Source organism: Suricata suricatta, chromosome 9, assembly GCF_006229205.1.
Source record: "Suricata suricatta isolate VVHF042 chromosome 9, meerkat_22Aug2017_6uvM2_HiC, whole genome shotgun sequence".
Taxonomy (NCBI): Eukaryota; Metazoa; Chordata; class Mammalia; order Carnivora; family Herpestidae; genus Suricata; species Suricata suricatta.
Window position 1 is genome coordinate 139,344,588 of NC_043708.1, and position 16,712 is coordinate 139,361,299.

At 64.0% G+C, this 16,712-nt stretch overlaps 1 protein-coding gene across 1 annotated transcript in view; it reads left to right on the top strand.

The window, feature by feature from the left end:
- Nucleotides 1–16,712, top strand: part of RASGRF1 (Ras protein specific guanine nucleotide releasing factor 1) — a 77,607-nt gene that overhangs the window by 25,357 nt on the left and 35,538 nt on the right. The window contains exons 3-7 of the mRNA XM_029952322.1: nucleotides 2,948–3,095; nucleotides 9,524–9,616; nucleotides 11,012–11,265; nucleotides 14,808–14,887; nucleotides 16,469–16,662. Coding sequence (XP_029808182.1) covers nucleotides 2,948–3,095; nucleotides 9,524–9,616; nucleotides 11,012–11,265; nucleotides 14,808–14,887; nucleotides 16,469–16,662 — 769 coding nt within the window. The remainder of the gene's footprint in view (nucleotides 1–2,947; nucleotides 3,096–9,523; nucleotides 9,617–11,011; nucleotides 11,266–14,807; nucleotides 14,888–16,468; nucleotides 16,663–16,712) is intronic.

Genomic DNA, 16,712 nt, shown 5'->3' on the forward strand with positions numbered 1-16,712 from the left:
TGTGTTGGGTTACGGCTAGACGCCCCGCAGACTCACGGGCCTGGGGCGCAGGGGGCTGGCACACCGGGCCTGACTCGCTTCTCTGCTGCGGAACCAGGAGGAGATTGCAGACCCTGAGCCGTGTTCAGTCCCAGCCTAATGTGTTGTGGGTGTGTGCGTGTGTGCATGTGTGCACGTGTGTGTGTGCGTGTGAAGAGGAGACCGACGGCCTCACACGGCTGTATCTAGTAGTATTTCTGCTGGTGTCTCACTCAGATTTTATATGTTTACATAACAGATACATTCAACGTTCAAAAGTAAGCGCTGTGATGGATGAACCGCCTCGGGGGGCCGTGCGCCCTCCCCGCGTGGGTAGGGCTCCTGCGTCCGGGGAGGCTCGGGGCTGTGCGCGAACAGCCGCGTGTGGAGTGTTACACCGAGTGTGCACCGCCCACGCGTCAGGAGGGAGCCCTGTGCCGCGGACGGCCTCGTGGGCGCGTGCAGGCCTGTGTGGTTGGGGACCGCAGCCCGAGGCCAGCCCCGGCTTCCGCCTGAGTGACTGTAGTTAGGGGGAGATCCTGTCCCTTCTCCGGGCCTCCGTCTCCTCGTTTATAAAATGAGGCGGTTGGTCTTTCCTGCTCCCCGAGCCCCCTCCAGCCCCGAGCTGGGTGTGTAAGGACAGTGCTGCACAGAGACAGACTCAGGGCCTGGTCCCGGAGGAGGCGGAGGGGGAGGCGGGAAGGGGGGTAGAGAGAAGGAAGCCAGGCAGAAGGCCCCCCGGACCACCCTGCAGTCGAGACCCCGCTCGGCTCCGAAGCGCTAGCATCAGTGACAAACCCATGAGGTCCCTGGATGGTGTCCCCGGGGATGAGGAGGGGGTGTGGTGTGTGAAACAGACCCCTCCACGCTCTTGGCCGAATTTCCTTGGCAGGTAAAGACAGCTGAGCCTCTCGGGAAGTGGGAGAAACTTTAAAGGGAAGGGCGTATTTATCTCTAGAAGGAGTGGGGCGGCCAGGGCGCAGCTGTGGCGTCCAGATCGGAGTGCTCCCCGGGCACAGGGGCCAGGGCCGCTGCCCCCCAGCCCCCTCCCGCCTTCGGGCTCAGCCCCCTCGGACACCATCAGGGGACCATGCTTCCTCAGCCTCCGAGCGCCCCAGTGCGGCCCCCACCCACGGCCTCCTGGGGACCCTCCTGTCATTCAGGGTTTGTCGGGAAGCTGTTATTGTCCTACTGAGGTCTCAGCGCCTGTCTGTGACCCCTGAGTCAGGGACAAAGGCCAGCACCCACCCCGCTGACTGGCCACATCCAGGACAGCCGGAAAGTCATGTCAGAAGATGCCAGACGGAAAGGGATCCCCTCGTGGAGCAAGTGGGAGCCAGCTGGTGACCCCTGACCCCCGAGAGGGACCCACTTCCTGTGGGCTCAGGTGGCTGGCCCCGGCTGGCCTGGGCTTGGAGCAAGGGCAGCAGAGAGCGTGGGGACGATGGGGGAGGGCAGACGGTTCTGCCCACAAGCCTGCAGAGGGGGGCTTGGTTCGCACCCCCGTGCGGGGGCGGGGGGGCTCTGGATCCCACGAGCAGAGGACAAAGCCCACGGGACGGGGGCTGCTGCGACCACAGAGGGAAGGACAGGGTCTGGGGCACAGACACCCGGGGTCCGGATGGGACTTGGGCTTGGGCAGGGGCAGGTGAGGAGGGCCTGCGCCCTCTGCAGGGAGGAGCTGTGGTAACCACAGCACACACGCGCGCTCGGCGAGGGCCACGGTGCACCGTGTGTGACCGCCCGTACCCGCTGGCACGGCCCGCAGGGCTGGACTCATCTTCCCCATTTCACGGATGAGCAAACGAAGGCACAGAGAGGCCGGGGAGCGGGGCTAAGGTCTCCAGGCTAATGGGTGTGTGAGCAAGGCCGCGCCTGGTTCTCAGAGTCAGAGAGCTGGGCGCACCAGGGGCAGGTGTGGCCGTGCTGGGGGCCGGTGGGGCAGGACAGAGGTCCCCAGAGCCACCAGCGGGGTGGGGGGGCCAGGCCGAGGACGGTGGGGTCAGGAGCTGGGCCGGGAGCTGACACCTGAAATGATTCTGAGGCTGGAGGTCAGAAGCTGGGAGCTCGTGGAGGGCGGCGCTGGGGACCCAGCCCAGGAAGGGAGGGAGGGAAGATGGGGGACCCAAGACCCCCAGACCGTCCCTCAACATCAGTGCCTGGCTTTCCAGTCCCCTGCCCTTCTGCCCTGGGAGGCTGCACCCCTTTTGTGGAACGGGGTCTCTCCCCAGCTCTGACACCTGCAGGTGGCCATGACTGTGCTGTAGGGGGTCAGGGAGAGCCATGGCCCATGATGTTGGGTGTTCCAGAGTCCCCACCACCCCACCTCGCCCCAGGTGTGAGGTTCTGCAAATCGGAGGCCTGTTAACCTACATGAACACTCGGCTGTCTCTTCCACCCCGTGCCTGTCCTTTGGGGGCCCCCGACCTGTCCCCACCAACCTTCTGGCCTCGTTGCCAGTCACCCCCACACAAGCCTCCCAGCCAAGGCTGCCCTTGGATGGGTGCCTGCCCGGAGCACTAGGTTTGTCGTCAGAGGCCTGGGCTGAGGGACATCATCTGGGTTGAAGACAGCATTTCGGCTGGACCCAGGGCTCGCCCAGGAGGGGGGATGGAGCCCGCCCAGGAGGGGGGACGGAGCCCGCCCAGGAGGGGGACGGAGCCCACCCAGGAGGGGGGACGGAGCCCGCCCAGGAGGGGGACGGAGCTCGCCCAGGGAGGCCAGGGAGCGGCTTCCAGACAGGAGGCCTGCCCGTGCAGAGGCCCAGGGCTCCGGGCGCGAGGGCAGGACCACTGGCCCCGAGGTCAGAGAGTGAGGCAGCGAGACCGGGGCCCCGGGCGCTGTGTCCTGTGGAGTCGGGGGGTGAGGCCCTCCTCGGCTGGATCTCTAGGGGTACGGGGAGCTGACCACGGTGTCCGTCCGTCCACAGCTACCGGACCTTGGCCACGGAGCACGAGGCGCTGATGCAGAAGCACCTGCACCTGCTGCAGATCGTGGAGACGGAGAAGACCGTGGCCACACAGCTCCGGCGGCAGATCGAGGACGGGGAGACTGAGATAGAGCGGCTCAAGGCAGAGGTGACCACTGGCCAGGCTTGGAGGGGCTGGTGGGGGCCCAGGGCCCAGGTCAGCGCCTTAGAGCACGCTGGGCTCCTGATGGGGGTGGGCCGGTCTCCAGAGGTAGGCTCAGCGATGCAGGCAGAGCAGGACGGGCGCGTTGTTGGATCTGGGTTCAAATCCCACCTCTGCCACTGAAGAGGGGCAACTGGAGCACGCTCCCTAGACTCTGTGCCTCAGTTTCTTCATCTGTAAGGTGGGCTTTTCACACGCCCCCAGCAAGTTTGTGACGATTGTGTGAGACCACGAGTGCGTGGCGGGTCCTATGCCAAGGGCTACACTGACTGTTGGGTGGGGGCACAGGGCCCGTCAGCAGAGCGCGTGCTCCCGGGTGGGCATCGCGCCAGCCCCTTCCCTCTGCCGGCTGTGGCGGGCGCGCTCGCGGGCCCCCAGGCCCTGACACTGAGCGCCGTCTACAAAGCGCTGTCTCATTAGAAACGCGCAACTCGGGCCTCCAGAGTCGGAAGCCGCACCCCCACAGCCTCCCAAGCAGGTCCCTCTTGCGTGGAAGTGTGGGAACCCCTCTGCCCCGGAGGCGCCCCTGCCAGCGGCCTGCCCGCCACGGGAGGACCCGGTCCCTCACCCCACAGCGCACTGGAACCGTCTGGTCCCATCACCTGAGAGCCGTGGACTCCGAGCGGAGGAGGGGACCTGAACGCGCAGACTCTTGCGGCCAGAATCCGCGACATGATTTCCAGGGCCTGATGCAGTGGAAACATGCAAGGCCGAGGGGCGGGCTGGGGGAGGTCCTCCCACCCCCCGACCCCAGGTGACCCCCAACCTCAGCCTCCAGCTGGCCCAGCCTCGGCCTCCTCCCCAGGCCCCTCCCCAGTCGAGCGGGGCTTGACCGCGACACGTGTCATCACACCCACCCTGCCTCGTGGGGTCCTACCCAGCCCAGCGCCTCCGCCCAGGGGCCGCCGGCCCAGAGGGCGCTCACTGCCCCGCTCCCCGACGTGCCACGCCCGTCCTGCCGCATCAGAGCCGGCTCCACGCCTGTCTGCGGCCTGCCGGGGACTGGGAGGGCCAGCCTGTCACTCTTTCCCCCACACCTGGCTCATAGTAGGTGTTCAGTGAATGAATGTGTGTCGCCCTCTGCTGGGCCCTGGAGGTATGGAAGCGTCCACCCCGAGGTCTGGCTGTGGCACAAGGAAATCGGGATTGTAACAGCTCACGGTGGGAACCAACCAGGAAGAAAAGGAGTTATTTTACATCCAGACAGGGTGCGGGTCCGTGCTGCATGTGGTCCTAGAAGACACCAGGGATTTGTCCACCAGAGAAGGCGAGTTGTGTGTGTGTGCGCGTGCGCGTGTGCATGTGTGTGTCGGAGAGGCAGCAGGGGCCCCACTTGTGAGAATTTGGAGCAGTGCTTCCAAGGGAGTGAGCGGTCCTCTGGGGCAAAACATTCTTGTGACAACGACTTCGCCTGAAGGGCTGGCCCGGCGAAGCCTCCGGCTGCGGCCTCCCTGTGTCACACGTGTCCAGCAGCGCAGGGACACAGCCTGTTTGCCAGGAAGCAGGCCGTGAGGGAGGCAGGCGGCACGGAGAAGCCAAGCAAGTGATGAGGGACACCCAGGAGGAAGACAGGCCTTGGAACGTGAGAGCTGGAAGGTTCTGGAGACACTGAGGTCCACAGAAAAGGAAGGGATTTAACCAAGGTTGCTCCAAGGTCACCTGAGTGATGGAGTCTCCTGGCTGCAGACCATCGGCCTGTGCCTTCCGGAAACTTCTTTCTCCCCCTGCCCCCCCTGGGGCCGGGCCTGAAGGAAGAGTGCACGTTCACCAACCACGGTGTCCCCTGCATGGCCCCAAGCCCCCTGGCCCCCCTGTCCTCCCACAGCCAAATAAACCTGTCCGGCTCGCACGCGGCACGCAGCCCTCGGCGGCCAGCAGCGCACCTGCCAGGCGGCCCAAGCACCTCGGCAGCCACCACCCCACACGGCGGGGGTTCAGGCGGTGAGCTCTGCTCCCTCGTGCGCACATGGGCCAGGACGGGGCCTGCTCCCAAACTCTCACCCGGAGTCGGACCACAGCGCCCGGGGCCTGGGCTCACGGGCAGGGACGGGGACTGTGAGCAGCGGCCACAACACACCTTTCCGGGGACAGAGGCGCATCGTGGGACCCTGCCCGCAGCCAGGTGACAGGGGACTGGGAAGCCGGTCCTGCCTCGTCAAGCAGGGCACCCAGAGTCTAACAACTGCCCGGCTGCTGCCCGCTTCGTGCCCCGAGCCCCCCGCACGGGCTGTGTGCAGAATGTGGAACAGACGTTGCGAAGGCTGGAGACAGCAGAGGAGCGGCTTCCACGCTGAACAGAAAACTGCTCACAAACAGAGGGCACGGCTGCCCTCGTGACCTCCACCCCTGCTGCCGCGAGGGCTCTCCCGCCTCTCCCCTCCTGCGGCTCTCGCCAGCCCGCCGGGACCTGTCGTTGCACCTTCTGGAGCCACCAGGCTGGTTTCTCGACTTTCGGCCGCTTCAAACGGGCCACGGCGGACGTGTTTCTGCCACGGAACACGGCACGTGCTGCCTGTCAGAGCTCAACACTCACCCGCACACCACGTCCCGTTTTCATCCAGGGCCAGCTGCAGAGTTTGCAGGGCTCAGGACAGAGTGAAAACGCAGGGGGCCTCCAGGGGGTTCAGGCGGTCAGAGCCTCCAGGCGCCACAGCAGAGCCTCAGACCAGACATGGGCCCTCGCGGGTCCGGGGCTCTGCGCAGGCCACGCTCCAGGAAACTGGCTCTGTGGCTGCGCCCTCTCCCCCTCCAGCCCCGCAGCCATCTCTCCCTACAGATGGTGCCCAGACAGAGCCCCGCACCATGCTGTGTGCCTCTGCTGTCTGCAGGCCCCCATGAGCACCTGTCAGGCCACAGAGAGCCCTGAGGACCTTCTACGACAAAGGGGTGTGTTTGGGTGCCCAGCTTGGCACCACGTTCTGGTTTCGGTAGCCGTCTCCCTTCCATTCACAGTTGGAGGTAAATCTGGAGCGATAACGTAGCCCCTACAGGGCAAGGCAGGAGCTTGGAGACTGTCGTCATGTTTTGTTGACCTGGAGCCCTCAGCTATCAGGCTGGAGCCCTCAGTTATCAGGCTGGAGCCCTCAGCTGTCAGGCTGGAGCCCTCAGTTATCAGGCTGGAGCCCTCAGCTGTCAGGCTGGAGCCCTCAGCTGTCAGACTGGAGCACTCAGCTATCAGGCTGGAGCCCTCAGCTATCAGGCTGGAGCCCTCAGCTGTCAGGCTGGAGCCCTCAGCTATCAGGCTGGAGCACTCAGCTATCAGGCTGGAGCACTCAGCTATGTGCTGGAGGGTATGGAGTCTGACTCTGGAAGAAACCACAGAGATCGTTAGTTCAAGGTTTAGTTCAGAACCAGGTTTGCAAACAGACTTTGACATGGAACCCCACGACAGGTCAGCGAGGACACCGCTCTGGGGGCGTGGGACTGTGCCCCCCACACACAGGGCCCCCCTCCCTGCCTGCAGGCTCGCTCCCAGCCTCCGTGCTGCCCTGGGCCCATGCGCACACCGTCCCCTCTGCTGGGCCTGCTCCATCCCATCGCCCTCCTGTCCAGCTGCTGTTTGTCCTTCAGAACCTCTTCTGGTGGCCCCTGCCGTGTCCCGGTGCGGCCCTCCCGCTGCAGTAGCTGCGCGTCCCTGTTCTCACCCTGTCTCCTTGGACAGTAAGGAACCCGTAGGGGCGTCTGACCCCACTTTTGGGCCAGGTGCCCCGCCACCAAGCATCTGACTCATGCGCCTCCAGCTGCGCCTCACCACAGCCAGCAGAGAGCTGTCACCGGACGTGCTGACGGGCGTGGCCCCGGAGGACCGAGGTGGATGCCTGTTCGGCTCGGGAGAGGACAGGGGGGTGGGAAGGGAAGAGAACGCTGGGCTGTGGGCCACCGTTTGAAAAGCAGGAAATACAGAAATCTTTAGCAAAATGTTGGCTGTTCAGCGAAAAGCAGCACCCTGGGTTCATTCCACTATCGGTTGCTGTGCTGACTCGATGCACTCCAGATCAGAGACCCCGCCTCGGGGACGGGATGCGGCAGACGCCGGTGCCCAGGCCCCAGAGCGTGTGGCAGGCGAGGGTTTGCCCCTGACGGGCCAGGAAAGCCGGACTGCGGGTAGCAAGTGGACAGGGCCAACTGGCCAGGGCACCAGTCCTGTGGGTTGGGGTAGGAGCCAAGGTGCCGGCTCTCGGTGGCCATCACTGACGAGGGGCGGCCGAGCAGGCCCTGGGTGTTGACCAAACCATCCCCAGGGGGACCTGCCCGGTGGAGAAAAAGACTGCCTCTGTGGGCCCACGGGGGCCTGGGGCTCCCTCTGCCTCCCGCCACCAGCTCCCTCCCGGCCGGAGGAGCCACTGGCCAAGACCCTCGAAGGGCCCCCAGGCTCGCAGCTCCCCGAGTGTGCCCACCTAGCCTGCTCCTTTAGGTAAAGCCTCCGGGGCTTTCCAGTGCTGTCCGTGCAGCGCCACAGCGCCTGACCTAATTGCGTCTATTTTTGCCCCGGTCCCTGCTGAGGAGCTGGCCTGGAAGGCCTCTCCCGGAGAAGAGTGCCATCAGTTTTAAGAACAGGCTACTTCACACACACACACACACACACACACACACACACACGTCACCATTGTAAAGAGAAAAGAGTACCGGGTGCAAACCGTGGCTGGGAAGTGACAACATCAGGCCAGAGGTGGGGGAGCTGACCGGCCATCCCCGCGTTTCTGAGCTAAGAGCCTGCATGCATGCGTGTGTCCGCGCGTGTCCCCCGGCCCTCTGGAGCGTAGAGCAGAGCGCCAGCCTCGGTGTCACTGTGCAGATGTTCTCAGATAATTGAAAACAAGCAGGGGGCGGGGTGAGGCAGCGAGGCTGCGACGGCCTGCACGCTCCCCGGATATTTTCAGCCACTCCGCTGGCAGAGACTGGGGTAATTTTAGCAACCCGGGAGTGGAGCGCCGGTAACTGTTCCATTTTGCTTTCGAAGTGCTCAGTCGTGAGAGCCCATTCATCCCGGGCGCGCGCGCGGCCTCGCGGGGACGGAGCCGCGCGGCCTGCAGAGGGCGCTCCCGTGTCCGCCGTGGCGGCGGCCGCCCGACCGACTCTCCCGCGGGTGTGGAGCCAGCACGCGTGTGCTGGGCGCCCAGGAGCAGTTGATGAGGGCGGCAGACAGAGACGGGGCGGGGGGAACGGGATGCCAGCACTTGAACCCGGGTCCTCAGCGCTGTGGGAGCCCCCGCGAAAGGCGCCCTGAGTGGCAAGAAGGGGGCTGGCGAGGAGGGGTCCCAAAGTCCCCCAGCAGGTGCGCTCAGGGCAGCCCTGCCCGGGGCCCGGCCTTGGTTTGCTCTTGCAGTTCTGCTGACGTCTGATCCCCACATGGGGCAAACGGAGGCTTTCTGGGCTGCTCAGACGTCCCTTCCGAGGGCTGTCCTGGGTCTCCAGGCCAGCCGTTTGCATAGAGGCTCCCGGCGGAAGTGCTCCAGCTGCCCCAGGGGAGGGGCCGGCCGGCCAGCCCGGCTCTGCCTCAGCCTCCCACTCTTCCCGGATTGCAGCAGGGTTTCATGTGAAGAGCTGAGGGGACTGCCCCCGTGTCCGTTCACGGATGAGGCGCTGCATGGCGTGGCGTGCAGACACCACGGAACACTGTCCACCCTTAAAGAGAAGGGGTTCTGACACCTGCTGCGTGGGTGAGCCCCGACAGTGGAGCAGCCGGTGGACTAAGCCGGACACAAAGGGACAAGTTCTGTAGGATTCCACCATGTGAGGTCCCTAAACAAGTCAAGTTCATGGAGACAAGGTGTAAACATTGGGGCCAGGGAATGGAAACATGGTTTAATGGGGTCAGAGTTTCAGTGCGGGAAGGTGGAAAGTTCTGGAGATGGATGGTGGGGACAGTGACACACCTGAAACTGGTTAAAACAGTTAAGTTTGGGGGCCCCTGGGGGCTCAGTCAGTTGAGTGTCCGATCGACTCAGGTCATGATCTCACGGCTCATGAGTTCGAGCCCCACGTCGGGCTCTGTGCTGGCAGCTCAGAGCCTGGAGCTGCTTCGGATTCAGTGTCTCCCCGTCTCTCTGCCCCTCCCATGCTCATGCTCTGTTTCTCTCTGTTTCTCAATAACAAATAAATGTTAACCAAAAAAAATGTTTTTTAATAGTTAAGTTTTATACTGCTTTGCCACAACAAAAATTGAAAAATAAAGGGGCTGGTGGTTTGGGGTGTGGGGAGGAGACTCACGGGTTGAGACCAAGGCCGCCACATTGCACAAGGTGCCGGCCACCTGGAGAGCAGGTGTGCAGGTGCGCGGCTGCATGCAGTGGACAGGAGCCCTGGGCGGGGGAGGGGCACTGCCCCCCCCTACCCCCGGCCACCGCTCACTGCCGCACCCTCCTCTCTTGCAGATCGCGACTCTGCTCAGGGACAATGAGCGCATCCAGTCCACCCAGACCGTCACCCCCAGCGACGAGGACAGTGACATCAAGAAGATTAAGAAGGTGCATACAGTCATCTTTCAGGAGCCCCCAGCCCGGCCCCGGGGGGGGCACTGTCACTTCCACCCCCAACTCAGCCTGGGCCTTAGGCTGGGGGCTCCTCTGTTTATAGGTGGGGACGGCAGGTTCCAGAGCAGGGGGAGTGGGTGGGGGGCCGAACAGGAACACAGGCCGTGAGGCTGTCGGCCAGGAGCTTCCCCCACAACACAGGACAGCCTCCTAAGGCCGCGGCCCCCTCCCCATGCAGACCCTTTCCCTCGTGGCTTTGGTCCCAGCACACCCCGGCTTGGAAGTCCATGGGGCCCCAGAGCTGACCCTGCTGCTGTGATCCATGGGGGCCCAGACGGCATGGGGACACGCCCAGGAGCCTCCAGCAAGCCCCTCCCTCGTGGAGAGAGCCCCCTCTCTTGGAAGAGAGCACTCCAGGCTCACAGCTGGCCGCCCCTCCAGGGTAGACAGCCCCCAGGCACACATCCGCACCCCGTTCGCGCCCCTTTCCGCTGAGGTTCCGATGAGCACCTGTGCCTGGTGACCCCCTGGTCCCCAGGACCCTGTCCTCACAGCCAGAGCCGAGGGCGGTGCCTGGCCTTGCAGCAGGTGCACGTGAACAGTCATCTCTGGGGCCGTGAATCAAGGCCCCCTCCCAAGCTCTTACCAGGGCAGCCAAGCCCAGCACCCGACTCCACCACCAACTACCTTTGCTCGTGTCCCCGCGGAGACCCCAAGCTCGAGATTAACTAATCTGCCGTGTTCTGTTCACTTTGATAATCACCCTCTCTCTCGTCGAGCATTAATTAAAGCTGGGCTTTCAGGCCAGTCGGACGAGGTGGGGGGTGAGGCAGACCCAGCACAGCCTGGTGGGCGTCTGCCCTCAGCCCCTCCCGGGGCAAAGACTCAGCCGCACTGCCCTGCCTCTAAGGCAAGCTGGGGCGTCTGGGTAACAAGCAGAGGTCCAGGGTGACCAGCACCGCATTTCCGGCAAAGCTCCCGGGGCCACACTTGGGGTCCAGGGGGTCCCTCCTCAGCCCCATCCGCGACAGGGAAAGTGGCTCAGGCAGCCGCCACTCGCCCAGGACTTTGTGGGCAGGGGAAGCAGGCCGGGCCCTGGTCCCAGCCTTCCTCCCTGCACACCCTCCCGTGGTGGGGGCATTGAGAGGATGCCCCCGACCCTGCCCCCCCCACAGAGTCCCCTGCCCTGGGGCCCTCCAGACCAAGCCCCGCCCCCGACAGAGCCCCCCTGATGGAAACTCCATCCCCCACCCCCCACCCCTGCTGCTCCCTGCTCTGGGGCCCTCATGGCTGAACCCCCTCTGGCAGCCACCCCGACAGAGATCCCCTAGGCGGAGCCCCCCCCGACGACCCCCCCGGGAGGCCCCCTGACGGAGCACCCCCCCCCAGGTGCAGAGCTTCCTGCGCGGCTGGCTGTGCAGGCGCAAGTGGAAGACCATCATCCAGGACTACATCCGCTCGCCGCACGCCGACAGCATGCGGAAGCGGAACCAGGTGGTGTTCAGCATGCTGGAGGCCGAGGCCGAGTACGTGCAGCAGCTGCACATCCTGGTCAACAACTTCCTGCGGCCGCTGCGCATGGCCGCCAGCTCCAAGAAGCCCCCCATCACGCACGATGACGTCAGCAGCATCTTCCTGAACAGGTGAGGCTCCTCCGGCGGCGCCTCGACCTCAACCCGCGGCCGCTTGGCCTCACGGGGCCGAAGCCACCCCCAGAGAGTGTGGGCGCCGAGCGCGTGGAGCGGGGGCGCCCCGCGGGGGCGTCGTGTCTGGAGACGCTTCTGACTGACAGGCGGGGGGCGGGGCATCGAGTGGGCGGAGCGGGCGCTGGACCCCTCCCCCACGGCACCCACGGCCCTCAACGGAGGAGGATCGTTCTCCCCAAACGTCCGCAGAGCCGGCCCTGAGGGACCCCAGCCCCGAGTGAGTTTTACGTCAGCCTCCGGAGGCGGGCTCTGCGCCGGCCGCACCTCTCCCTGCACCCTGCAGGGTCTCCGGCAGGGGTGGGCTCCGCGGTGCCCGGGAGGCCGAGCCACCGGCTGCTCTTCTGCCCTCCACCCCTTCCTCCAAGGAGTCTCTCAAGAAGTGGTTTAAATAGAGGAGCTTTTTGACGGGTAGTGAAGTTGGGTAAACTGGATAAAACTGCTAGGCAGTAAAACACAAAACAGGAGGGCAGTGTGTACAGGAATTGGGGGGCGGGTCACCGTGTGCCCCCAGATATTCACTCAGCACCTGGCAGCCAGAGGTTCCCGCAGGGCACCCACCAGGGAGAGGTTCCCGTGGGGCGCCCAGCACAGAGCCCCGAGCGTCAAGTCACTCAGTGGGAGCTGGATGCTGAGGTCACAGTCCGCGCCCCGGTGACGCCCCTGTGGAGAATGGAATCCACGTGGAATGGGAGGGGGCATGTCTACCCTCCTCCTGCGTGGCCAGGATCACTGTAGCACCCAGAACAGACAAAGCACCTCTCCTACCAGATCTCATAGATACAGAACGTTCCAGATTGAATCCAGAATTACATAAAAAGGATGATACTGTCATTACCCCAAGAATGCAGGACTGGTTCAATCCTGAGTCAGTCAGCGTAGTCTCTGTTTCCGCACTATTTTTCAGTAAGAGAAACCGGTGGGCAGATCTGATGGGCAGATCCGTGGCTGCAGACCCCGCGCAGGCGACCCCTGCCCGCCGGCCCTGATCTCCAGCAGGCACAGGCTGTGCACCCCCTTCCCCCGGCCAGGCTAAGGGTGAAGAGCCGGGAAGTGCCTGCGGCGGGAGGAGGGATGGCGGGAGCGTGGATGCCTCGCAGCACACCCTCTCCTGCCCTCACCCTTGCACTTTTGTACCACAAACACCGGCCTGAATTATGTTCCCGCTAACCTCACGGCATCCTCTCCAGCACCTTGCAGGAGTGAACATTTCGGGGGGTGCTCACCACGTGCGGTGGTACTTCGGCTTCGTGGACCCTGTGCCTGGCTCCCTAAGCACCTGGCCTGCACACTTTCCAGGCGTCAGAGACGCTCCCTGAGGCTGGGCCTGGGGCCGTTGCAGGCTGTGCTCAAGGAGACTCGGCGAGTCCCTGCGCAGGGCGAGTCCCTGCGGGCAGCAGTTTAGAGCCAGCTGTTTCCTGTTAAGGCCCGTCCTTGCCCCACAAGGTGCTGCTGAGTCACAGGCAAGGGTCCCGCCCACGGACCCTGCCCTCCTCCCACCCTCCGCTGCCCAGAGCGGGGCTGTGCTGCTAGGGTCTGGTCGCCTGCCTGTCCGCTTCCTTGCACGTGAGCTCGGCCTGCTGGCTGTGGGCGCAGCGCCCAGGACTCGGCCCCTGGCGCTCCCTGCCTCCGACCACAGCGCAGAGGTCGGTAGGGGTGTCGCAGGCCCAGGGCAGAGGCTGCCCCACTTAGGGGTGTGGAGACATTTTGCACATCACTGTTTGCTGGGGTTTCAGGCCAAATGCACAGCCCCGTTAGAAAATCGGTGCTTTCCCTGGTCAGAAATCCATGTGTCCACACACCTGGGGGTGTCCCTGGTCAGGGATCCCCACACGTGGCGGACCATTCTCATGGGACTTTAGAGAGACGACAGTCAAGTCTCCATAAGGTTAGGACTCGCTCAGACTGAGAACTCAGGTTTGCTCTCCCTGGAGTTTTGTTACCGTTCTGCCAGCGCCATGTCTTCCTTCCTGTATGTCTGGTGGGTATGATGGGGTTATAGGCTTTGCTCTTCACCCTGGAGGTGGTGTCTGTCTGTCTCTGTCCCCAACTCCCCCCACCCCCGCCACCGGCTGCCCCCACTGTCTCTGCTCTTCCCTCCCAGCCCTCCTTCTCCCACCTGGGGTCACAGAGCCCCCTGCCTATTGGAGCCCATGAGGAGAACCCCACACTCAGCTCCCCCCCGTATCCCGCACCCCTCAGCACCTTCCTCCCTGGAGTGAGAGCCCAGGGCACTCGGTGCTGGGGGAGGTGACAGCACCTGCACCAGCCCCCCCAGGGGAGAAACACCAGGCGCCTGGGACAGCAGAACAAGGGGGCGGCTGTGCGCAGAGAGCACAGGCACAGAGAACATTCCGGGGACAGGGGAAGCTGGGCTCAGAGGCTCATGTGCTCCAGCTCTTCCACTCTGGGCCTCCGTTTTCCTGTCCAAGAATAGGGTGCATCCTACTGGACTCCCCATCTGGTTCAGGACGAGTCCCAGACACCCTTGGGAGACCCCCCTCATCTCCAGGGGGCAGTGGGGGAGGGGCGGAACAGTCCGGGGGAGGGGCTGCAGGAGGAAGCAGGATCTGTCCCGGAGGAGACAAGCTGTGAGGACAGACTGGGCTGTGTTCTGGGGCCAGCTGCCTGCAGAGCCGTGGGCGGGGAGGGGTGCGCTAGGGAAGCCGAGGCCAGTGTGGCTGCCTGGGGAGCGCCAAGCTGCCAGTGCAGCACTCAGCCCCCCGGGCATGTCGGGGTGACAGAGCTGGTGCTTGGGGACACTGAATCTTTTGCTTCCCTAACTTTTCCCCAAAGGGAGGCAGAGAGCCAGTGCGGACTGACTGCCTCCTAGAGGGGCAAGCGCGGACCGGGCGCCTCCTAGTGGAGCGAGTGTGAACTGGGTGCCTCCTAGAGGAGAGAGTGTGAACCGGGCGCCTCCTGCACTGAAATAGTCCTGTTGCTTGCAGGGTTTAGACCATCACACTTCCATGTTTTGTGTAAAAGACTTGAGGATCAGAGACGTTAAGCATCTTGCTCGAGGTCACACAGCCGGGGAGGGGTGTAGGCAGAGTGCGGCCCTGCTTCCTGCAGGTCTGAAGCCACAGCCCTTTTTGCACGTCCTCAGTGCCCATTACTCCATATTGTGCAGAGCCCTGGGCTCCTCCAGGGTCCTCCAGGGACATGCCCAGCCGGTGAGGACCTGGGCGCACAGAGAGGCCAGAAGCCAGTGCAGGCCCTCTCACTCAGGCTCCTGGGGCGCAGCCCCCGCTTGTGGCCGAAATTCTCAGTTGCTTTTTAACAAGTGTTCTGGTGTCCGTCCGCACAGGGCCCTACAAGTGACGCGGTCCGTGCTGACGGGGTTTACACCGAGATCCCAGGGGGCCGGGAGCTTGCTTCTGGAGCCCCACAGGCACCTCAGGGGGGCTGGCTTGGGGCGGGGGTGCCCCGGAGGGGCAGGAACTCCCCCGGGCGGGCTCACCCTGTGCTGTCTCTCCTTGCAGCGAGACCATCATGTTCCTGCACCAGATCTTCTACCAGGGCCTGAAGGCCCGCATCTCCAGCTGGCCAACCCTGGTGCTGGGTGAGTAGCCGGCCCCGGCAGGGCCCCCGGCCTGCCGCCACCCCTCCGGGCCCTGCCGGGGCCACCGGCCAGGCTGGCGGTGCTTCTGTCCCCCAGCGGCCCCCCCAGAAACCCACCGAACCCCCCGAGGGAGACGAGGACATACATGTTGGCAAAACTGTATTTCTAGGAGGAAGCGATGTATTTTTAGTCGCTTATGTACTTTTCCTTTTAAAAATAATATCTGTGTACCCATTTGAGAAAATTTGAGAATCTAGAAAAGTAGAAAAGGTTTAAAAATATCAATTATCATTCTTCTTCCAAAGATGAGTGCTATAAACATTTCAGTGTGTTTTCTTCCAATTTTTTTCTATGCAGAAATCTTGGGGTTTTTTTCCCATTTTACATAATTGCAAACATACTGGATTTAGATTCTGAAGCTTGCGATGGCTGCTGTTTATTTTATTTTATTTTTCTGCCTAACTTCACGGCATCAGTATTTTCTTATTCTGGAAGCATCCTTCTTGCTGGCTGTGTAATGCTCCAGTGCCCGTCACTGCTCAGAAGGAACCGGGTCTGCTGGTGACAGTTTCTCCTCATTATCACTTTCCAAAGGGGAGTCGCTGCCGCAGAGCGTGCCTGCCCTCAGGCGGTGGAGGCCTCTGACCCAGCGGGCACTTTCTCTTGTGCTCTCAAGTCAGACACCCCCACTCTCCCCAAGGTCAAAATCAGAGTGGCCTGGACAGACGGGCCCGCCCCTCCTGCCCTTCCCGGCCGAGGACGCTGTCCTCTGGGCAGAGGAGTGTCCCGTCCGGCGGCCCCTGTCCGGAGTCTGTGACCAGGACGCGTGTTTTCCTTCTGTATTGGGGTTAAGCAGCAGATTCGGGGGGTCCACCCCACCCGGCAGGTGTTGAGGTGTGGGGGGCTGGGAGGGCAGGAGGCCAGCGGGGACCCACCTCACCTCACCGAAGCGGGGCTGGAAATGGGAACGGAGGGACAGACGGGGAAGGGAGAGGCTCAGGCGGGTGTGTGGGGTGGCAGGAAGCCGTGGAAAATGCAGTCAGGAGACCTGCTTCCGCGCCTACCACAGACTCCCCGTGTGACCTCGGGCATCACTGTGTCACAGGCGGGCCAGGCTGGGAGGGAGGCCTCCTGGGAGCCCTCACGGGACACGTGTGAGAGCCAGGGCAGGGGGCCAGGGCAGGGGGGCGGGGCGCAGTTACAGCAGAGGCTTCGGGACCCCACGGAAGCCCCGGAGCTGGGGAGACTCAGATGTCGCAGACTGAGGCGGGGCCCCTCCCTCACACCCCCACCCCGGCCACGGTGGGGTCAGGCGTGACTTGTGCGAGGCCAGGCCCCTCCACGGAGAGCGCTTCCAGGCGGGGAGGACCCAGCCAGGAGCCATCAGGGTTTGGGGTGTCCTGAGGGGCGGGGCCCCCGCTGCAGCCCCTCTGTCGGCCCTCCGGTGCCGTGGGCCGTCCCCACAAGTCTGCCGTTCGGAGGTGGCCCCGGCGCCTCCCCGTCTGGCCCCGGATGGGGCAGTGGTGCGGGCGGCACCCCGAGGCGGACCCCCGCCTCCCGCTGAGCCCGCCTTCCTCGCAGCCGACCTGTTCGACATCCTGCTGCCCATGCTGAACATCTACCAGGAGTTCGTGCGGAACCACCAGTACAGCCTGCAGATCCTGGCGCACTGCAAGCAGAACCGCGACTTCGACAAGCTGCTGAAGCACTACGAGGCCAAGCCCGACTGCGAGGAGAGGACGCTGGAGACCTTCCTCACCTACCCCATGTTCCAGGTGCCGGCCCGCCCCGCCCCCCGCCCCGCCCCCGCCGCGGTCCAGGTGCC